The 23,786-nt window shown below is 46.5% G+C and overlaps 1 protein-coding gene and 1 long non-coding RNA gene across 2 annotated transcripts; one reads left to right on the top strand and one right to left on the bottom strand.

Moving 5' to 3' along the window:
* Positions 1 to 1,207: 1,207 nt before the first annotated feature.
* CX3CL1 (C-X3-C motif chemokine ligand 1) lies at positions 1,208 to 17,131 on the top strand. Its single transcript, XM_083452957.1, has 3 exons — positions 1,208 to 1,411; positions 14,166 to 14,286; positions 15,038 to 17,131. Exons 1-3 carry the CDS (start codon positions 1,330 to 1,332, stop codon positions 15,900 to 15,902), a joined length of 1,068 nt encoding a protein of 355 aa, XP_083309083.1. The 5' UTR covers positions 1,208 to 1,329; the 3' UTR covers positions 15,903 to 17,131.
* A 2,906-nt stretch (positions 17,132 to 20,037) lies between these two features.
* Positions 20,038 to 21,122, bottom strand: LOC310684967. The gene is made up of 2 exons (XR_014515010.1): positions 20,954 to 21,122; positions 20,038 to 20,152 (listed from the first exon to the last, which is right to left on the bottom strand). It is a non-coding gene; the product is annotated as an uncharacterized lncRNA (long non-coding RNA).
* Between the last annotated feature and the right edge of the window lie 2,664 nt (positions 21,123 to 23,786).

Here is a 23,786-nt window from a genome sequence, read left to right as displayed (position 1 = left end):
CCTTTCTTCTACAAGATCAAGATGACCAGGTGACAGCAAAAACTGCAATTTTTTTAGCAGGGACCAGTAGAATAAGATCTATTATTTGATTATGGATGTAAACCTCCAGAATGTATTTTGTATAGTTAAGTTTTTACCTCTACCTTCCATACACTGTATTTTATTTTATTGCTATGGCTAGTGGCTGATGCAAATAAATATTTTTTTCTGATTCTGATTCATGTTCACATCTTCAGACACTTCACTTCAAACACCCAACACTTCAAACACACATGTTGGGAATTTCTTGAAACACAGTAGGCCAAAACTCCTTTCAGGTGGAGATCCCCACCCTGGGTGCTGGTATGTAAAAGGTAAAAGGCAAAGGAACTATGAAGGGTTAAGTCCGGTCAAAGGTGACTATGGGTTTGCAGCACTCATCTTGTTTTCAGGCCAAGGGAGCCGGCGTTTGTCCACAGACAACTTTCCAGGTCATGTGGCCAAGCATGACTAAACCACTTCTGGCGCAACGGGACACCATGACGGGAACCAGAGCGCACGGAAATGCTGTTTGCCTTCCCACCGCAGCCGTACCTATTTATCTACTTGCACTGGCGTGCTTTCAAACTGCTAGGTTGGCAGGAGCTGGGACAGAGCAAAGGGAGCTCACTCTGTCGTGGGGATTTGAACCACCAACCTTTTGATGACAAGCAGAAGAGGCTCAGTGGTTTAGACCACAGCACCACGACTTGAGGCCATGCATGGTAATTGAATCCAGGTCTGTGCCACCTGTGGTAGATTTCATATAAACGGAAATTGACTCTGTTGGTTTACTGCAATGGAGCCCCAGGCCACGAGAGAGGGCATGATTGGCTGAAACACTAAACAGGAGCACTTAACAAAACAACATCATATTAGGGGACGGGTCCCGTTTGTCTCAAAGCATTGCTGTTTCTGGATCCTTATGAACACACGTACCTACATTTAGATTTTGATGGATCTATCTGGTTCTATTCCAAACCCTTTCTAGCTAGCAAGGTTTCTGTCGCGCGCGCCCCTAACTTGCAAAAAGTACCGGGGCAAACCCCGAAGAGGTGGCGAGGGGCCAAGCAAGGAGCGTGACTGCCGTTGCTGCCGCCAACCCAATCAACCATCCCCGAGAGAATCGCCTGGATTTTCCCAGAGGTCGGACTTGGGCTGCCAAGGGAGGCGTGCCGCCCTCGGGAAGGGAGGGGAGGGGGAGGGAAAGGAGGAAGAAGGCGCAGAATCAGGGAATGGCGCTGCTGCTGGTGGTTCTGCGAGGTGCCCATCGGGCTTAGGAGCGCCCGCCTTAGCCGCCGGGGCAGGAGCATGCGGGACCCTCTGCTGGTGGCGCTGGGCTGGGTGGTGGCGGCAGTGGCCATCGCCTCGACGTGGCACGTCCAAGCGGCAGGTGAGACCCCATCGGGGAGAGAGCGAGAGACCCCATCGGGGAGAGAGTCCCCAGCAACCTGGGCAGGGCGTCCCCTGGAACACATGGGGGTTTCCTCTCGAGGAAGTGGGCAAGAGGGTGGCTTTTTCACTGCTCACACGGGATCCGTTTTATCTGTTGGTTATTCAGTTCATGAAATGTGTATTCCGCTTGATCGTAAGGAAAAGCCTCCAGCGGTTTACCAAAACACGTTTTAGATCGGCTGCTTTTAATCGATTGGCTGGTTGTTTGGTGCTGAGCTTACTTTTCTTCTTATTCAATGGACCCGTTGCTTTGTTTTGTAAAATAAAACTGTAGAAGCCGCCCTAATAGTTGGGTAGAACAGGGCAGTGATTGGAGAGGGGCATTTGGTGATTTGCTCTTTTACCTGGCTTTGAGTGACTGCTTGTGTGGGTGTGTTTTGTACTGTATTAATCCGTCCAGCATATTGAGGGGCCAAAAAGTGATATACAAATAAACCGTTGTTGTTGTTGTTGTTGTGCCCCCAAAGTGATATTTATTTTATTGCATAAAATTTATACGCTGCTTGATTGTAAAAGAAACAAAGAAAGCTCAAAATAGTTTTCCAAAAAAGATAGAATAATTAAATTATCAATAAGAAAAATTAACTACAGTGATTTAAGACTTTTGAAAAGTCAATATAACAGTAGACTAAAGACAAATTAAAACTCGCAGAAACTCAACTTTCTAAACATCTTGGTAGGCTCACCTTAAGACGAATGTTTTTAGAATGTTTTCAAAACAAGAATGATATAAGAATACATGATAACAATGAATAATAATAATAATAATAATAATGTAACGGTGATGAGGGCTCCAGCCTGTGTTGAGAACCACTGGCAGCTCTTGCCAACCTGCTGCCTTCCAGGTGTTTGGGAGCTGCTGATGGGAGTTGTAGGGCAACATGGGGAAGGGTCACTACCACCCAACCCAGCCCCCAGCATTGCTCCTCTCTCTTTAACAGTGGTCCACTGCTGAAACTTTCACACCACCTCTTCTTATTTCCCTATCAGGAAAATCACCACCCACTGAATTTCTGTTGAATTTGCTTTTTAAGGCACAGGAGCAATAGCAATTAAAAAGGTGGCAATCCTGAGTTACCTTTAAGGTGCTTGGGACCATGGTAATTGAACCACCAGCAGATTAATTTATTAATTTTTAGAAAAGGCCGTACACTTGTGAGTCACCCCACTGCTTTTGTACTTGCCAGCCATCTAGGCGAAAGGTGCCTGAGTGCGTTTTGTTTCTGTTTCCCTTTCTCTAACTGCGTAGGCAACATGGCACCTTTTCTCTCTTGTATTTCCAAATGGGCCGGGGGGGAAAGCAGATGCAGTGGGCTCAGCTATGTTCACCCCACTCCATTCAAGCGCAAGGGTTTGAGTCTTTTTAGCTTAGAGAAAAGGCAAGCGATTGGCAACGTGATAGAAGTTTATAACATGGCACTTTGAAGGTGCACAGAGAAAAGTCCCCCCCCCCCTCGTAACGCTCAAATTGGTGGATGTACAATGAAGCTGAATGTTGGGAGATTCAGGATAAACAAAAGAAATTCCTTCTTCAACCAGAGCATATTGAAGCTATGGAGGCAATGATGGCTACCAACTTGGATGGCTTTAAAAGAGGATTGGACAAATTCATGGAGGGCAAGGCTATTAATGGCCAGAGGCCTCATGCGTCTGGGAATCTCAGGTGGGCAGAGTGCTGTTGCGCTTATGTCCAGTTTGCAGACTTCCAACAAGGATCTGACTGGTCACTGTGCAGAGAGATGGGTCATTGGCCTGATCCAGCAGACCTGTCTTATGCTCTTATGTTCTTATGTCAAGGTGATGGGTGGGATGCTGGATTTTGTAAATTAACAAAGTGGGGGGGGGGGAGAGACATTGTTAGCTCACATTAAAAATAAGAAAAATCCATTAATTCCAATGATATTCAAATGAGACTAATGATTATAAAGATATATGCTCAGATGTAGAAAGGGCAATTCGATCTCCAAACCGTTGAGTAATGGATGGTGGGTGTTTTTCCTTTCAGTCTCTTTGGGACTTGCCAGATCCCCTTTTGTTCATCCATTAGCCCCCATCTCAGAGGGACATACCATATTCTTTGCTCTATAAGACTCACTTTTTCCCTCCTAAAAAGTAAGGGGAAATGTGTGTGCGTCTTATGGAGTGAATGCAGGCTGTGCAGCTATCTCAGAAGCCAGAACAGCAAGAGGGATTGCTGCTTTCACTGCACAGCGATCCCTCTTGCTGTTCTGGCTTCTGAGATTCAGAATATTGTTTTTCTTGTTTTCCTCCTCCAAAAACTAGGTGCGTCTTGTGGTCTGGTGCATCTTATAGAGTGAAAAATATGGTAATTTAAAAGTGTGTGAACGTCTGCAAACACCAAGCATTTTGATTTTAGCATAGGAAGAGGTGCTTGGGTGAGGGGTGCTGAACTCTCTCACACACCTTTGCACCCTTTGTTCCATCGCCTCAGGTGCTTTTCTCACAGCCACCTCTGATTCTGGAAATGGCTGGACTGAGGAGAAAAGTACCTGAGCTGATGTAGCAAGAGGAGCCCTGGTGGGGGAAGGGGGGAGGGCTCAGCTTCCCTTACCCTGTAAGAGCAGCTTTTGCCAGCTTGTTGCTTTACAGGTGTTTGGTATTACACTTTCCAGGAGCTGCAGCCAGCACAGCCATGATACTGTTAACTGTAGCATCTGAGAGCCCAGCTGACTGAGGCTGATGGGAATGGTAGTTAGGAATGGGAGAGGATTTTGGTTTGCTCCAGAACTGGAAGCAAACCTCTCTGGTCTTCATCCGACGGTTCCCATTGGATCACATGTCTAGATTGGATTGCATGTATGTGAACTTCTCAGGTTGTGGTTCATTTGTTCTAACATCCTGGTTTTAGTTTCTTTTCTTTATAAGGTGGTTCGGGGGTTTTCTAGCTCTTTTTGCCTTTCTGTTCAAAAATCATTTCTAGCTGCTTGAAAGATACAGTATCGGTATTGGAGTTTTTAAAAAGATGTTATTAAGGTGTTTTTATTGCTTTGTTGTTGTTTGTCACTCTGGGATCCTTTGGGAGGAAAAGCAGTATAGAAATTGAATAAATTAAAATTAAGTGTGTGTATGTGAAAATTGCTTAAAATATCCACATGGTTATAAGACGGAACAGACTTGCTGGTCCACTTGTGTTCAAGGGACACAAACCAGATTAAGGCTGCATTCACAACATACATTTCAACTGCAATGATACCACTTTAACAAGTCACGGCTTCTGCCAAAGAATTATGGGAGCTGTAGTTTGTTAAGGATGCTGAAAGTTTTTAGGAGACTACTATTCCCTTCACAGAGCTACCATTCCCAGAGTTTCCTGTGAAGAGGGATTGATTATTAAACCACTCTGATGAAATTATAACAGGGCAGATAATCTATCAGAGACCCTGATTCCCCGGACCATTTGGTAGGATGGGTCCTTTTTGAAGTGGGGTTGGGCTAGGAGACCCTTGGGGATCCCTTCCAACTCTATGATTCTAAGTGTAGCCACATGGTGAGGCTTCCCCCTGAGGGCAGCTGCTCACATCTAGCACCCTTGAGACTTGATTGAATGGCTTTTAACATTGATTGAATGGCTTTTAACCTACTGTGCTTTGTGGTAGGCTAGCCAAAACCACAAGATGAAGAATGGTGCCTCCAGAATGTCACCATTTTGTACAACAAACCCACTTTCTTAAAATGAAATAAAAAGGCCCCCCCCCCCGACTTTTAGTGCTTAGGAAAGTGACAGGAGAGTAACAGGGAACTGTACTGAAAAGTGTGGGGTGAACTAAAGATAAATGGGAAGACATGTCAGCACCACCACCCCACGCCAATTAGAATGAATGCTCATTGTCCTATAACTGCCCCATAATAATATTTGTTAACAAATGCTCAATACATAGTCTAGCCTCTGTGTAAGCTTTGTGCAAGCAGATCAGGATGCTGAATAGCAAAGAGTCCTCAGTGTGATTTAATTTAAAGTGTCTGCTGTGCTACCATTTGTCTGCATGAACTGGGATGAAGGAGCCTCACGCTTTCTAGTGCATATCTTAAAAGTATTTGTGTGCATGTTTGACCGTATGTGTATTTGCAGAAACATGGATTGTTCAGGGATATTGAGAGTTGGGATTGGACCTCGGACTGGTTATTCAGTCTATTTGTTTGCTGCTGTGTGTGAAGAAGAAGAAGAAGAGTTTGGATTTGATATCCTGCCTTTCACTCCCTTTAAGGAGTCTCAAAGCAGCTAACATTCTCCTTTCCCTTCCTCCCCCACAACAAACACTCTGTGAGGTGAGTGGGGCTGAGAGACTTCAAGGAAGTGTGACTAGCCCAGGGTCACCCAGCAGTGTGACTGTGTGAAGCAGACGCAAATGAGTTGAGTTCGCCAGCAAACAACGCCAGCTGTCAGGTCTTGGTTACTTTGTGCATATTGAGCTAGGCATCTCTTGCAAAAACAAAAACAAACAAATTTAGCAAAATAAACATTTTTGAAATATGGGTTTGGTCTCTGTTCCCCACCCTGCATCAAAATATAACTTTTAGTAGTGAGAAACAATTGGCAGCCTTTATTGATGAGTTCTTCCTGCCATCGCGGCCACTGCAGGATGCTACTTCTCACAGAGAACAGCAGGGATTTGTCTTGGGCTGGGGAGGATTAAGAACAGGCAATTAATCTGAACCAGCATTGCTCAACCATCCACATTCCTGCCTGTCTTGCCTCATGTGGAGGAGTCCACAATCAGAGGCCAATGTGGAGCTCCCACTACTTAGTGAAGCCCAGGACCCAACGAGATCTGTGAACAAGGACAAGTTAGGACTCCGGGACAAGGATGCTAGGTGGACAGCCCGTGGAGATCTCCCCTTTGACAACAACTAATGGGATTCGCCTGGGTGTGGGTCCAGCAAGCTGTAGTAGAAAAGCCCCAGTATCAGGTGGGAAGAGCTGCTTTTTACCTTGTACCTGGCCCTCTACTTGCGTGGAATGAGACCTTGGACTGCCCCTTGACTTGCATCTTTCCTGAGCCCTTGCTTGAACCACTGTTTACCTGGGACTGGACCTCGGACTGGCCTTGGGTGTTGCTGGTCTCTGTGTCCATGGCAGCTCTGTTTATATGGATGTTTGTCTGCAACTCAGGACCCAGCTAGGTCAGGACACTCCCCTCCCCACATTTTATTCAGCTGTAGCCAAGGGTCAGGCTAGGCAGAGAAAAGGGGTGTCCCTCTTATGTCGGTTACAGTGAATCCAATTTCTCCTCTGTTGTTCTTTGGAATGCAGAGACACCCCCTGAGGTCAGATCCCCAGGCCCTTTCAAATTCTGCAAGGCCTTGCTGTTGCAATTCAAGGAGGGGAGGTAAGCTGAGCCCTTTGTCCTCCCCTCTCCCCCCTACTTTCCTCCTCACTTCCATCAGGCTCTCTGCTCAACTCCTGTTCTCCTCCTAACTGGTTAAAGATGCTGGCTGAGTTTATTTTAGGTGTGCTCAGGAAACCCAGCTGGCGCCTTTGTAGGGAAGGGACTTGTCCAGGGATAAACACATCTTTCCAGGGTCCAGATAAGATTATATTTGTCTCTGCTGGCACTTCAGCGTGCTAGTTGGTGTCACAATTATGTTGGTTCTTTTTTTAACTTTGCTGCTTGTAAAACATGATAATTTTCTGGATAAAAATATAGTTTAAAGAACCCAACTTTTTTCAAATGTGTGTGTTAGAGGGGAGGGTTTCCTAGGATATTGTTACTCAAACGGATTTTTTTGTTTAAATATTTACAAAACACAATTTTCAAGCGTATCAAGGTGGCTTACGAAACATACAAAATGTAATAAAATTGGCCTGTAAAACATAATTTAAAACATCAGTAGATGCCAGGGCTGTCAGACAGGCAGGACCACCCACAAAATGTCAATATGAAGACTCTCCGTGTTCACTCAGGCCAGCTGCTTCTACCACCTATCAGCTTGTCCCCTCCTCAGACCTGTCCTCAGTGTCCCACGACCAGTGTTGTGGGTCTAAGTCTTCTTCCTCCGTGTCATCCCTGGGGAATTTTGGGCTGGCGTCTCCCACTGCTCTTCATCATCCAGCCAGTCTCTGACAGTAGATTGGTTAGAAAGGGAAGTTCATATTGCAAAGGCTTGCCTAAAGAGTGTGGTTTTCAGAAGAGGATTGAAAGAAGGCAGGGATTAATGCTGCCAAAGACAGTTCCACAGGGCAGGGCCTTCCACACTAAATACTCAGTCCATGCTAAAGGCCAACCAAATTTCAAGGCATAGAGATTCATCCAAAGAGCCCCATCAGATGATCTCAGTGATTGGGGTCAAACGGTCAAACATGCACACAAGGGAACAGACAGTTTTTCAGGTGTTTCCGGCCCAAGGCTTTGTGGATTAACACAAGAACCTTCGAACTGTTGCCTGCAGTCTGCTCCTGTGAGCAGCCTGGCCACTGCAGGAATCAAGTCTTGAGGCTACCAGTGCATGGACCACTGCATGGTCAGGCTGTGTGGCCCACAATGGTTTCAGTTGGCATACCATCTAGAGCTGGTAAAAAAAAAGAAAAGCACTCTTGGGCATTTTTTGGGCATCCCTCTGTTTTGATATGGTTTGGGCAGTTTGAGTATGGAAATTGAGTTCATCTCATTTATGTACATATTGTCCCTGACATTGCCTGTCATTTAAGTGTTTAAATGCACCTAGCGTGTCCAATTGTCCAAGAGGATTGGTGGATAAATTCATGGTGGATAAAGCACTATCACTAGCTACTAGGCATGATGGCTCTGCTCTGCCTCCATGGTCAGAAGCATCAATGCTTTTGAATACCAGTTGCTGGAAGCCACAGGAGTGGCACATGCTCTTGTGTTTGGGGTTACGGGTTTCCCACAGGCATCTGGTTGGCCACTGTGAGAACAGGATGTGGGCCACCGGCTGGATCCAGCAGGGCTCTGTGTACATTCTCTTGGGTTGGCATGGTAATTTAAAAAAAAGGGGGGGCTCAGTTTCACTTTCCCCCTGTGCTTTCACCCATTTAGATTGTGATCTCCTCCGAGAGCTGTTGTTTAACCGCTTCTGTGAGCATTATATAAATAACAATAAATTATCCATTCCATATGGGCTGGATATCACACAGTCGTCCTTGAATGGGGCCCTAAACAACTGTTGTGCAAAAGCCAAATCTAGCTGGGATCACTGATTGCTGAGTGAATCTCTTGAAGGCAGAGGCCAGATTCCACAAGGGTGAATCTGCAGAATATTCATGCCTCCAGCTATTCAAAATCCCACTGCAGGCACTTTGTGTTGTGGGGAAATTAGCATCCTACACCTAGTTTGCATTTAGGTTAAAGCAGTATCTCCCAAGATCAAGGTGGGGCAATCTTGGCTGTGCTTGCCTATCTCCCCTTGTGCAATTCTCCAGAGCCATAGGTGGGTATTTCCCAAGTAGCTGAAACTCTTTCGGAGAGGTGTATGTTCCAGATTAATCGATAACCCAGAAGCTCAGTCCTACCTGGCCAGTCCAGGAGCTACAGACGAAGACCTTGATAAAGCACCCCACCCTCCAGACGGCAAACAGCCCTGCTCTTCCTTTCAACCTCTGCCTTACGACAATACCTGCACTGTTCCAGATGAACATGTTCAGCTTATTGCAGTTATTATTTCATCATCTGTGAATCACTTTGTGTAGCTCTGTCCCAAGGTGATTTTCAGACACATTCTTAAAAACAGCTAAGAGAATATTGTAAGCAGTAGGAAAACAGCTGAGTATATATTTAAAAACAGCACAGAACGAACACCTAAGGCAGATTCCTCTTCATCCAGCTGGAGAAGCCTGTCGAAACAAAAAATACCTTCAATTGTTTCTGGGGAATACAGATATCAGTTGCCTGTTGTATCTCAACAGGAATGCTGCCCCTCCAGAGGACATCATAACCTGGGGTGCATGAATCCACTCTCCTAGTCACAGAGGGATGCGATTCCTCCAACAGACCCCATTTTAATGGGACGCGGGTGGCGCTGTGGGTAAAAGCCTCAGCACCCAGGGCTTGCCGATCGAAAGGTCGGCGGTTCGAATCCCCGCGGTGGGGTGCACTCCCGCTGCTCGGTCCCAGCGCCTGCCAACCTAGCAGTTCGAAAGCACCCCTGGGTGCAAGTAGATAAATAGGGACCGCTTACTGGCGGGAAGGTAAACGGCGTTTCCGTGTGCTGCGCTGGCTCGCCAGATGCAGCTTGTCACACTGGCCACGTGACCCGGAAGTGTCTCCGGACAGCGCTGGCCCCCGGCCTCTTGAGTGAGATGGGCGCACAACCCTAGAGTCTGTCAAGACTGGCCCGTACGGGCAGGGGTACCTTTACCTTTTTAAGGTGCAGGAGGGGGGTGCGTCTCCTGCAGCAGGATAAATGTTGCTAATCAATGGCTAAAAACCAAGCTGCTGGCAGCTGCAATCCAGGACATGGTTGAAAAAGCAGCAACCCTGATCTCACAGTGAGTGCCAGCTTTTAGATCTGTACTACTAGTTCTTGAAGCAGATTAGGGGTGGCTGTTCTTGCCTCAGAATTCCATTGAAAATGTGTCTGTGCTGGGCAATCTTACCTTTTATCTCCCTGTGTGTGCCAAACTGTTGACACTGCCTCTGTAGCCATAAGCTGCCTTGCTTTCTGTAAAATGGGTGAAAACAGTTTCACCAAAGGTGTGTCCTAGGCAACAATGGGTCCTTGGAGATGTGACTGCAAAGTTAGTTTATTCCTGGATTGTCAAGCTTGTTTGACCTCAGTGCTCTTTGAGGACTGGTCCCTGAACATTTTACTATGAAAACATGTTAACATTGTTTGGGGTAATGAAAACACCCTAATGGCAAAATTTGATGCATTTCAGGGACATTTTATGCCTCAGGTGGTGTTTTGTTTGTTTGTTTGTTTGTTTGTTTCCAGAAGGAAAACTAAAAGTGATAGGTAGCTAAAATGTGGGGACCTTGTATGGTTGACAATTTGAGACAATGTCCTAGAATGACTTCCTGGTAGGTTTGTTTCTGTGTGAATTGCACAATGATAAGGGTGCTGAGGAGACACTTTGGCACCCACAAAATTGGATGAAGGTTAAGAAGAGGCTGGAGAGGGGCTGCATTCTGCATTATAGACACTGCCTTGAGACACTGTGGTACTTCAGCACCACCCTGAGTGTCTCCCATCCCTACTGCCAGAGACAGTGGAGAAGTAGCGGCAGCAGCGGCAGCAGCTCAGAGTCCCCTGCCACTGTGGCTTCTCGTTTCTGCAGCAGCGGGCAGCATGGTGTGGCAGTAGGCAGGCACACGGGCAGGATTTGCTGTCTCAAGATTCCACCTCCTCCTGAGGTAGCTGCCTCAGTTTGCCTAATCATAAGGCTGGCTCTGTCTCTAAGCTCCCTTCCAGCTCTTTATGTGATGCAATAAATCATCTGCAAATCTGCAGAATCATTTCCTCACAGTTTGCCCTGAGAAAAGGTTGAATTGAACACTATGATAAGGTTACCAGATTCTTTGCAATGAATCCGGGGACACTTCAAATAAATAAATAAAGTAAGTAAGTAAGTAAGTAAGTAAGTAAGTAAGTAAGTAAGTACCGTACTTTTCGCTCTATAAGACACACCAGACCACAAGACGCACCTAGTTTTTGGAGGAGGAAAACAAGAAAAAAAATATTCTGAATCTCAGAAGCCAGAACAGCAAGAGGGATCGCAGCGCAGTGAAAGCAGCAACCCACTTGCTGTTCTAGCTTTTGGGATAGCTGCACAACCTGCATTCGCTCCATAAGACGCACACACATTTCCCCTTACTTTTTAGGAGGGAAAAAGTGAGTCTTATAGAGCAAAAAATACGGTAAGTAAGTAAGTTTGGGACGTTGATGCTGCAGCGATGGCGGTGGCAGAGGGGCAGCTGCTGCCTTGACCTCAACCACCACGTTTCCCCTTTCTTCCCCAGCTTCTATCTCCTTTCTCCTGGAGCCTGGGCAGCCCCTGAGTTTTTGGTTCTTCAGTGGTGGGGAAGTGATGCATGATGGGTCAGGCATGGAAGGCGGAGAAGGAGGGCCGAGAGTGGCAGCAGCAGCGAGGCTCGGGCAGCACGATGCCTTCCTTCCCATCGGAGCAGCCCCAATCCCATTCCTACTTGCGTGCAAGCAGGAGGGGGCGGGGATCCCTCAACTGGGGAGGCTTCCCGTTGCCTAACTGAGAGATCCCTGCCCCCTCCTGCTTGCACTTAAGCTCTGATAGGCAGCATGAAGCCTCCCTTCACAGCTGAGAGATCCCCACCCTGCTCCTGCTTGCACACAAGTAGGAGTTGGGAGGCTGTTCCCATAGGCAGCATGAAACTTCCCTTCACAGCTTAGTTGCTGGGGTCAGGGCAAGTGGAGGCAGCCCGGAAGCTCGTCTTAGAGCCCCTGCACCACCACCATGTGGGGACTTCTGAGCAGCTCCTGTTGCCAGCCAGAGCCAACTGCTCTGGGCTGCTGAGACTGCCACTGCTGCGTTTCCCGGGGACATTAGACGAAATCCAGGGACATTCCAGGGATGGAATTTGTCTGGAGACTTATTTGCAAATCCGGGGACTGTCCCCAGGAAACGGGGACGTCTGGTAACCCTACACTATGAGGGCACTTTGAAACTCCTTCCCCCATTATGAGAACCCAATGCCTGCTCTAGTCTCACAGAGAGTCTGTGAACAGGGCAGACCTCAGCCAGGTGCCTCTAAATTTCACAGAAATAGCAAGCACAGTTTCCTGCTTCTGCTCCATAGGGGCACAAGGGTCCCCTGCAAGGCTAGCTGCTGATGTGTATCTCGGAAGTCATGGCCATTTCTTTTGTTAGCCTGACATTTGGGTTGGCTCAGTGGTGTTAACAGGCACAGCTACTCGGTTTCAAAAATAAAATAATGAGATTGCTCATCAAAGAGGAAAGAGTTGGGCAATCAAAGTCTATGCTGGCAAATCTTTCTCACATGATCCTTTTTCCTAATGCAACCAGAATTCAAGGCACATTTTCTGCAACAAGAATTCAAGAGAGTTGTGCAACCTGCAGCTGTTTTGAATATGGAAACGATTTTATATAATCGTTCTCTGGTTTGAAATTGGAAACGTGTCATGGCAAAGTATAGTTTGGCCATCTGAAGCCTTGGGCTTGTGTGCTTCCTAAACTTTATTTATCGTTCTGACAATTTGTATAACGCTTAACAACAGTTGCCTCTAAGCAGTGTACAAGAGACTCAATGCAATGAAACTAAAAATGAGCTAAAATGATAAAATCAACTGTAAAAAAGTTCTCTTGTCATCCACACTGATTTCCTCCATCACTTCCTAGTTTGATCAGGCCATAGTTTACTACTACATCTGAATTAAGCATGCTAGAACTTTAAGCAATAGACCACATAGATGTGTGAGCATCCTGCCCTGAAAGCAGTGGAGCCTTTGAAAACATTCATTCATTCATTCTTTTCATTTATAAATCCCATGACAGCCAGTGTTGCATAGTGGTTAGAGTGTCTGACCAGGACCTGGGAGGCCAGGGTTTAGCCATGAAACGCACTGGGTGACCAGTTGCTGCATCTGAGCCTAACCTGCCTCACAGGGTTGTTGTAAGAATAAAACGAGGAGGGTGAGAGCCAGGTACACCACCTTGAGTTATTTGCAGGAAGGGGGGGTATAAATATAATATATAAAGCATTCAAAAGCAATTTAACAATGAAAGCATCAACAACAAAAATGTACATAAAAACACTTCCATTACTGATTCAGAGTGGGATAAAATCTCTATCGAAAAGGCTTGTTGTAAAGGGAAGATCTTCAATAGGGGTTAGAACGACAATAGAGACGGCAAGTGGCTGATATGTAATGGGAGTCTGTTCCAAAGCATAAAGGCCTGATTCTGACACCATGCAGAATGGACCTCTTGATGAGCTGCTGTTGGTTATGGTCCCTGATATGAGTGCAGTGATTTGTTAGGTAAATGCACAGCAAGATGATATTTTAGGTATCCTGGTTCCAAGCTGTATAGATTACCAGTACCAGCATCTCAGATATAGCCCAGTGGCTGCTTGGTAGCAATTCAAATCAGTGAAGATGTTTGCAAAAGCTCAGAAGGTGCTCACTGCTGCCTCCCCCTGTTCCCCAAAGACCAAGTGATTTATCTAGGACAAGGCAAGGCCATGGAGAGAGGGGTGCATGCCAGGTCCCAGCTGTCATTTCCTGCCTTGCCACAGCTGGGCTTAATGGCAATAACTACACATACTTGGGACTCTGAATCAGACTCAAAGTTTGGCATGCTACTAGTCAGGAGAGTGTTGTTGCAATCAGCTCCTGATTTGGGGCTTCCCATAGGTTTTATCTGGCCGCTGTGACAACAGGATGCTGGACTAGGTTGACCTGCTTTGACTTGATTTGTATTTGTTTATTTTCTCTTCTATTTAATATCAGGCATTTTATTAGGCTAGCTTATTTGCATACAGTGTTCTTTAGTTTATGCTGTTAAATTAGGTTTGCTCATTTGTATTGTTTTGCACAACGTTGTATGGACTGATGCCTTTTTTCTATTTATTGACATGGTGACTTACAATCCGTTCTAATGTTTTTGAACAGTAATGCTTATTGTTCGTATGATATGTTGTGAGCCTTTTCGGGCACAGTTTTCTGGGAAAGTGGCATACAAATAAACACGCAGTGATCGACGTGCTGTTTTCTTGCTGCAGGACAACCGGAAGTAGGAAAAGGCTGTGCAAACGAATGCAGGCAACACTTATCCAGACCCATTCACCAGACCAAACTGCAAAATTATACGAAAATGACATGTGGGATGAAGACTTCTGTAATGTAAGTGCCTTGTGCCGTTAATGCTATGCCAGTTATTATACAATCCAGTTTTCTTCTCATCAGAAGAGATGGAAGTTAAATGCAGTTGTCACAGGAGACGTGTGTCTTCCAGTTTTCTTTCTACCTATCCAAAGCTCTTTAAGGAGGTCATAAATGATTAAACTGATTTCAGGAACAAAAAAGGGTAGGAACAGGCTTAAAATACATTGATGTTGTTATTATGGCAAACAGCAATGGCTGCAGTGATGCTGTCTTTTGTTTGACCCTTCCCTCCCTGACTTCTATAGGGTGACTGTGTAAATTCATTTATTACTATGAGTATATTATATATAGTACTATCAATTTGCATGGTGCCCCAGACATTAGCAATGAGAAGACAGGGCTCCACCTCATACAGTATATAATATAAAACACGACACAAGCTGAGACCACAGAGGGAAGAGAGGGAAGGAGAGGGAACAGTGAAGCAGGGAAGACGGTGGCTTCTTAGGGTGCAGAGGTGACAGGGTGCCAAGCTTCACTGCAACTCTTTGGTTTATTTCTGCTACTCTGCAACACGATGTTGATGAATATTTGCAAGGCCATTTTTTGTTAAATGGAAATGGATGTGGAAAGATATTTAAGAATATCTTAACTAAGCAATGCTAACGGATGTGCTTAAATCTGTCCTGTTGATGATCACTGAGTTTTAAAACCACTTAACTGAGCTGGATCGTGTCCCTTTTAACTGTTGTTTCCCTTCTCTGTCCAGATTGATCACTAAGATGAATCGGAAATTCTGTGCAAGACCAGAGGATGTCTGGGTGCAGGAGGCTATGAAGCAGCTGGATGCAATGAACGCTCCTACAGAAGTGACAGCTGGGTTTGACAAACAAGTGGGAGATACTGTATCCATATCAGCTCACCCTGGGGGTCCACCTGACACTACTGTCACATTTAGCACAGCTACTTACACTCCCAAACCAGCAGTGATGGTGACCGGAACGACCCTTCATCCCCAAACCCATGCAAGTGGCACTACGGTTTCCCAAACCTCTGTTGGACCAAAGAGATATGAGGGAAGTCTCACAACTGTTGGGAAAGGCCTGGAAGAGTTCCCTGGATCAACTCATGATTTGGTGGCATCTCCATCCAGCTCCCCCATAAGCAATTTTATCATTGAAGATTCCACAGCAAAAGTCACAAAGCTGACCACAGCATCTGCCGCTCCCCCAGCTTCCTCCGAACAACTGACTCCAGTTCTGAGCAGCTCCAGCACAGGTACCGGAAGGCAGTTAACTGTGGGGCTCCCAACTGCTGAAGCAAACATGCACACTTCTACCAAATCAGCAGGTACTTTGTCAACATCAGGCTTTCACCAGGAGAACGCAACCGGGAAAAGCAGAGCACAGCCAACCACAAGCACTCCTGAGGGTGCCTTCTCTCCCAGTGCTTTGGCTGGACCCAGAAGTCACATCATCTTCTTGGCTTCCGTGGGGACTTTTGTGTGTCTCACCATTGTCGCTGTTGTGTGGGCATGCGCTAGGCCCAGAACACCACCTAAGGAACTGGTCCAAGGCTTGCTCTTCACTTCCTCTGACTCTCAGTCTGACTCCTTGGCCATGGAAGTTCTTTAACTTGCCTGTGACTTTGTCTAAGAATGCTTCTTTCACGCCAGGGTTTTAACCAAGGCCATTGAATAAAAGAGGGGGAGCAAGTCAGCCCCATCCTGCATGTTCAGTCACAAGATGCAGTGCACACACATCAGATGAATGGCAATGCCCATAAACTGGGGGGGGAGAGGCTTCCCCCCTCAAATATGTTATTAGTTGACTTCTACGTTCTAAGGCAAGGCAGGTGGTGTGAGCTTCCCCCACAAGAGCGGGACCTGTGACATTAGCTGCTCTAGGGAAGCAGGATGTAGCAAACACATTGCCCAAAGGTAGTGAGAGAGGCCTTATCCTGCAGGAATATGAACTCAGGCCACTTCAAAGTGGGAGGCAGGCCTTCTCACCAAATCCCTCTGCTAGGGGAACAGAGAGCGGCTCCTTCCTGAGCCATTCAAGCCAAGGTGGTTGGAAGCAGAGCTGGAGCAGTGCCAAGGCAAGTGTATATTGACCTGAGACCAAGGTCAAAGGTCACCGGGGACATATAATCAAGCATCCTTGGATGGGACTCCTCCTAAAGTTGTTTGCTTGATCTTCCTTTATTTGTCAAAGTAGGCAAGTGTTGAATCTGTTAGTGTCTCCGTAGTCCACCAAGATTCAAATCTCACGAGGTCGCTTAGACCCTGTAGACCAGGGTAGACCAGGGCCACATTCTGCCAAGAGCCACATTCCCTTCAGGGTAATCTGATAGGGGCCACATGCCAGTGGGAGGGGGGCAGAGCCTCTCACCTCCCTCCTTCTCTCCCTGCCCACTGGCCTGCAAGCAGAAGGGCAGATCACTCTTGTCAGAGGTCTGAACTGCTTGCTTGTGGTGGTCTTCCCTCCTTCCATTTTGCCTTCCTCCTCCCCCTGCTCTGTCTTTCCTTCCAGGCTTTTGCCCCCCTCAAGCAGGAAATTAGGCAGGGGGCTCCAAGTAACCTGCTGGCTACAGACTCTCCACTTCTGCAACCTGCAGCTGCTGGTATCTGTGACCAAGTACTTAGCACATAGGAATTACCATTTCAAGTATGGGAGAGAAGTGGGAAAGCATTACATATGTTGAAATTTGCACTAAACGCTCAAGACCAAAAACTAGGTCATTTAGCCAAGCTCAAGGTGTACAGTAGTTTTTTATCCTTATCCATAGAATGGGTATTTTCTGGGTTTGCTATATGGTGTTTTGTATTTTCTTTAAGTAAATAAATAAAACTTTAATCCCATGTAGTGTGTCGTCTTTCACAAATGCGAGGTGGAATAAAAAAAGAGGGTCGTCCAAGTGAACCAAAGTACCCTGTTATGGAACCACTAACAGATTACAGATGTAGGGCCATCACTTTGCTTTATTTACACCCTGCCTTTCAATTTTATAAATGGCTAAAGTGGTTTAAAATACTGAAAAAACAAAAACAACAGTTTAAGCAGGAAGGAAAAAAGTCAAAGCATCAAAATCAGGCAGTAGCAAGTCTCAGAGTTTTTTGTTTGTTTTTGTTTTAACAATTTTTATTGGTTTCTAAACATATTCAGATACAAGAACCATTAAACACTTACACAGCAGTACATCTAATGATGTTTGTTTTAGCTAGACTGGTGACTGGGAGTGGCCGCCAAGACCATATAACACCGGAACTGAAAGACATACATTGGCTCCAGGTACATTTCTGAGCACAATTCAAAGTGTTGGTGCTGACCTTTAAAGCCCTAAATGGCCTCGGCCCAGTATACCTGAAAGAGCATCTCCACTCCTATTGTTCTGCCCGGACACTGAGGTCCAGTTCCAAGGGCCTTCTGGTGGTTCCCTCACTGCAAGAAGTGAGGCTACAGGGAACCAGGCAGAGAGCCTTCTTGGTAGTGGCGCCCGCCCTGTGGAATGCCCTCCTATCAGATGTCAAGGAAATAAACAAATAAACAACAATCTGGCTTTTAGAAGACATCTGAAGGCAGCCCTATATCAGGAATTTTTTATGTGTTATAAGCCCCCCAGTGTGGCTGGGGAAACCTAGCCAGATGTGTGGGGTATAAATAATAAAATTGTTCTTCTTCTTCTTATTGTTGTTGTTGTTGTTCTTGTTCACTGACTATAGACATAAACTTGCAAAAAGAATGTTCAAACATATTATTTAATGTAACCTCTGCTCTGAGAATATTGGCATGACAAGGTCTTGGTTTTGGTAATTAACATGCTTAAAGAAATGGGCCCACGTTTCTTGGAAGGTATCTCTATTCTGAAATATAAATGGATGGCAAAGACAGGCTCAGAGTTAAGAAGTTAAAAGGTCTGGATGAATTAAGAAGACAGGAATGAAAAAGTGCACACTTGTTAAAGGAATTGCTGGTCTGGTTTGCACATAACACTAAACCATGGTTTTCTAAACAGTGTCAATGGGGTGCTTTTATGAAAAAGTTTACGCAGTCCCATAGGAGGCAGTGGTGGCCATCAACTTAGATGGCTTTAAAAGAGGATTTGACAATTTTATGAAGGATAAGGCTATCAAACGACTCCTAGCTATAATGGCTATGCCCTTCCTCCATGTCCAGAGGCAGCAATACCAGTGGCCTCAAACCTCAGAAGGGGAGAGTGCTCTTGAGCTAAGGCCCTGCTTGTGGACTCCTCATAGGTTTGTCACTGTGAGAAAAGGATGCTGGACTAGATGGGCCATTGGCCTGATTCAGCAAGCTCTTCTTATGCTTAACAGCCTCCTAGTTACCAAAGGTAGCTCCAAGGACAGCAAATGACTTGGGCATAGCTGTCAAGCGTCCCTTATTTGGAGGGACAGTCCCTTATCCCAGTGCAGTGTCCTGCTGCTGTCCCTTATTGATGGATGTCCCTTAAATATCCCGGGTTTCGAAGGAAGCAGCTCCTCTCCCTCCCTCCCTGCCGGCCAGGTAACAGGGAGGCTCCAACTGTGTTGCTTGGCTGCCCAGCCCGCCCTCCTCTGGACTCCTCTCACCAGCCTCAGCCCCCGGGAACCCCTCGCCACCAGGACTGGTGGGAGCCTCGGGCCCTTCCGCCACCATCCTCCTTGCAGCCGCCAAACTGGGCATCTCTGCCTGGGGCCTCTCCTCTGCCCGTCACCGCCGCTCCTGCTCCTGCTAGGCCGTACTGCGGCTGTGCCGTCGAAGGACCCGAATGAGATGGGCAGCCTGGCATGGTCTATGAATTGATGAGGAGCCTTGAGAGGAGAGCAAGGGCAACCATAGAGAAAACAGTTCAGAGAGAGGAGGAAGAGGAGGAGGCGGAGCCCCGGGCAGGTGTTCCAAGGGCTATAAAGGAAGGACCGCAAGAGCTTCTCCCATAGATTTGTAGTGGTAGACTAGCATAGATGGTCTGATCTGCGGGTTTACTTCGGGCGCTATTCCCCCCCCTCCCGCCCCACCTGATGGAATTGAGAGCTGCAGATGGGGCACGAGAGAAAAGATACAGAACTGTAGCAGCATCTTCATAGCTTGGACTTCGTTTTGCACGAAAAGTGGTTGCTGCTTGTAGTTATTTAATTGCAGTGTTTCATCAGCTGGTGTCTTGCGCAGCAACTTCTGGAAACGAAGGGCTAAAAACCGGCGCTGCTCTCCAAAATTATCTGGTCCCTTTTAACTGGTTGACTAAAATCCCTTATTTTGGCTGCTGGTACCTTATTTTCAAATCTGTAAGTTGACAGCAAATGACTTGGGCATGTGGAACTTCAGGCATCTATATCTGGCCCTTGAGACTGCCAAGGCCACACCCCCTCTGGGGGCCACACCCCTTTTGACACTGCCACGCCCCTCTTTTTGCCTGGCTGGACTGTTTGCTTGATGATGGTTTGTGCTTCCCTGGGTGCAGAGGGGTGTTTGAGTATATGTAGAAACTAACCTGCGGTATAAAGGTAAGGAGCCACCAAGCTAAGGTACCACTGCCATGTGGTTCCTGGAAGGAAGTCCAGAGAGGAATGTGGAGTTCGGGCTGGAAGAGGTTTTCCAGCCCTAAATTAAGGACTGGGTGAGATGAAAGCTTGGAGGCAAGATTAGGGCAGGAGGGAGTTTCCTCCACATCAGCTGCTGAGTAGATTAGATAGGAGCACTGAGTCCCACAGGAAGGAATTTGGTGGGGGGAATTTGCAGGGATTATAAAATGCATTATGAATATCATTCATTTCGTGTTTTACTTTCTTTATCGAGCCCTTGTCCTTAGAGTCTGGGCCCTGTTTAGAATTGCACAAATCCTGGAGTTCTTCCACTTGATAGCGACTTCCTCTGTAACGTTGATTCTTATCAGCAAAACCAAAAGAAAGTATGACATGTTTCAGTTTAATGCGTCACCATCTGCCTCTATATCGAAAACAATTGCAAACCCTTCCGCTTCAGTGATTTATTCTGCTTCTAACTACTCCTTTTATGGCAAAGTGGGAGCATCACTTGTGGACCTCCTAGTCAGGCGTCCTCCCAGCCCAAAGCACAGGCCTGATGGAGAAACTCTTCCTGTCTCATGAGATACAGAGGCGCACAAGATGGAACAATGCTGTCACTTCACATAAGGCAGCAACGTGTGGACAGACTACCCAGGAACCTTTGCAACATTGCAGAATGTCCCTTGCTTGTGCAAAGCTGTGGGGTCTGACTTCAGGGTTGTGAGCACCCCTAATTAGGGTGGAGGCAAATGCACACCCTCGAACACACTGAATCTCAAAACCGGGATGCGTGTCATCGTGGCTGTGCTCCCATGCAGGTCACGTGACCCATATGAGATCACAGAGCCCAAAATATGCACTGGAGGCGGGGCTCTCACATGAGAGCACAGCATGCAAAAATGTGCATTTTGGGGTACCACACAAGATTGTGGCTCTGGAAAAAGTGCTTTTTTGGGGGGGGGGAGATTGCAGCACGAGATTGCAGCCCAAAATTGCCACCATGCTCTCACATGAACAAATGGGATGTCCCGGTTTTACCAGGGCACTTGCAGGGTATGCAAATATGGCCCTCCAAGCTTCTCTGCTTGGCTCTTGAGATTCCCTCAAAGGACACTCCCACTCCCCAGGCCACACCTCCTCTCCCCAAACCATATCCCTCACCAACCCTGCTCTGTACTCTCTTCCATTGCTTTTGCCTGTGTCCTTGGAACCAAGCCCACGCAGAGTTTGTCTGAGGCCCGGGGGTCAAGTCTTGTTCTTGGCATGACAGTGTAACTTCAGCCAGCCACTGGCAGAGCCCCCCGGTCAGCTTAGCCCTCCGAGGCCTGGAGCAAGTGTACCCAGCTTCCCCCCTCCCCTCTCCAGCTTGGAACTGTGATCATGGCACAGAGGATGAAGAGGGTGGGTGGGTGAAGGAGGAGAATCCTTTGACTTCTGCTTGGTTGGAATGTACCCTATTGTGCAACAAATAAGAGCCACCCACACCTATTGTTCTGCCCACTTTCCCCCCTGCACTTTAGAACGGAATGCAGCCGGAACCCTCAGCCTGAAAAAGGTTTCCCCACACCCCTACTGTAGAACCACGAGCTGTTTGGGACTCATCCAGCTCACCAAAACTCTCTGTTCCTCACCCCACACAATTTTCTCTGTATTTTCACTTCCTTTTCCATCCTCCTTTCCTTCTGATTGTGTCATCCAGTTTCATTCAGGACTTCCTCCACCTACACCCCATACTGTCCTTAAATACACCATATTTTTCTGTGTATAACACGCCTTCGTATATAAAACACCCCCTATTTTGGGGGATGCAAAATTAAGAATATGGGGGGAGATTGCCCTCAGTTGTTCAGCTTTTTTTTGGGGGGGGAGGATTGCCAAAACTTGTTGAACTTTTTTTTTGGGGGGGGGGGGTTGACGAAAATCACTCACCCACATACGTCGCAAAAGCCACCCACCGTATGTTCCCACGCCAATCGTGCCGCAGTGACAGCCAATCAACAACAGCCCTTGCCGCAGCCACCAATAACACGCCAAATAGCCAATGGCAATCTTCACATCGCGGCAGCAACCAATCCCACGTCCCCCTATGCAGTATCCGTGTATAAAATGACCTCCAATTTTTAGCATAATTTCTTAATAAATAAACCTCGTCTTAAACACGAAAAAGTACGGTATATCATGCATACCAAGAAAAGAAAAAAACGTCCATGATAAAATGATTTTGTACCATCTGTACCTAGAAAACATTAATCCAAAGCCAGAATATTTTCAACACAGCATCTGAATCTATAGACATTTGCCCATAATGGATACATCTCTATCTCAATGCCTATCCCATTATTTGCAGAGGATGAGGATTGTAAGTTTGGGAAGGGGAGGAGAAGAATATTTCTTCCCTGATCAGAGTTTTGGGATAGCTGAGAACCCTCAGCTGATCTCTGCCATGGAAATAAGGCTCTTAGTGGCTACCAGCCACGATGGCTAATTTCTCCCTCCAACCACTGGAGGAGGGTGCATTTGAATACAGGCATCCCCGTCACTTATGTGCAATTGACTTGCATGCGACCACATGTATGCACGGCGCCAGAAAATAATTAAACAATCCAATTCAAACCTGGAAATGATGGGAGAGAGCTGGAGAGTCCTCGTGGCTTGCAAGGAGACCCTTCCTAGAGCCCAAAGACAATATCAGTGAGGGCTGAAGAAGCTCTGAAGAGACTGGAGATGCAGTGAGGCTTTGTTTATGCTGCTCAGCCTCCCTGCCTAACAGCTGGTGTGTGGGGTAGCACAGCAGTAGCAGCCACCATTTTCCCACATGTCCTCCAGAATCCTGCTGGCCCCAGAGCTTCAATTCTAGTTGCGGGTCATTTTCGGATCCGGTGTTTTGTCTGGATTGAAGACAGAGGAAAGTCCCAGGTTTAGTCCCTGGCATCTCCAGAGAGGGCTGGGAATGTACCGTTTGAAATTTTGGAGTGTCTCCATGGGTCAATGTACAATATTGAGCTAGATGGACCAGCAGTTGGACTCAGTATAACAGAGAGGAAATATGCCCCAGTCCAACAGACAAAAAAACTCCTGCAAACATGTTGGGATCTGAACATCAGAATTTGACAAAATAGAATAGTGTACCATGCAATAAAAAATAACAATAATAATTTTATTTTTTATACCCTGCCCCTCTGGATGGATTTCCCCAGCCACTCTGGGCGGCTTACAGCATACCATATTTTTCGCTCTACAAGACACACCAGACCATAAGTCGCACCAGACCATAAGACGCACCTAGTTTTTGGAGGAGGAAAACAAGAAAAAAATATTCTGAATCTCAGAAGCGAGAACAAAAAGGGGGATCGCTGCGCAGCGAAAGCAGTGATCCTTCTTGCTGTTCTGGCTTCTGGGATAGCTGCGCAGCCTGCATTTGCTCCATAAGATGCACACACATTTCCCCTTACTTTTTAGGAGGGAAAAAGTGAGTCTTACAGAGCAAAAAATACGGTATATAAAACATAGCAAAATATCAAACATTAAAAACTTCCCGATGCAGGGCTGCCTTCAGATGTCTTCTGAAAGTGATGTAGTTCTTTATCTCCTTGACATGTGAAAGGAGGGTTTTCCACAGGGAGGGTGCAACAGTTATGTAAAACAACTTTGTATCATGAATATGAACCAAGTATGGAGAATATTGAACTGGTGCATTCTTTGTATATGTTACACATTGTATAGATTGCTTATAATAGATCATTGAAGGAGACCCATGGACAAAAAACATTGGGTTTAGTTATAGTTAGGTTGATTGTGTCAATTAAAATTTGTTTGCAGGGTTGGTGTTTTTACATAGGCAGCTTCCCATGTTGAGAATCTCTGGAGGGCCCTGCCTTGGCCTCTGCTGCATAAGTGCATCCTCCTGTCTGTGGCAACAGACAGGCAGGAGTTGCTCCTCCTCCTCCAAAATAGGCTAGACATTCGTGAGATTTGACTCTCTCCACTTCTCCTC

The sequence above is a fragment of the Podarcis tiliguerta genome (genome assembly GCF_965153285.1).
Source record: "Podarcis tiliguerta genome assembly, chromosome: 8".
In the NCBI taxonomy this organism is placed as follows: Eukaryota; Metazoa; Chordata; class Lepidosauria; order Squamata; family Lacertidae; genus Podarcis; species Podarcis tiliguerta.
Note: the sequence above shows the minus strand (reverse complement) of the source record. Positions and strands in the feature narration are given on the sequence as shown.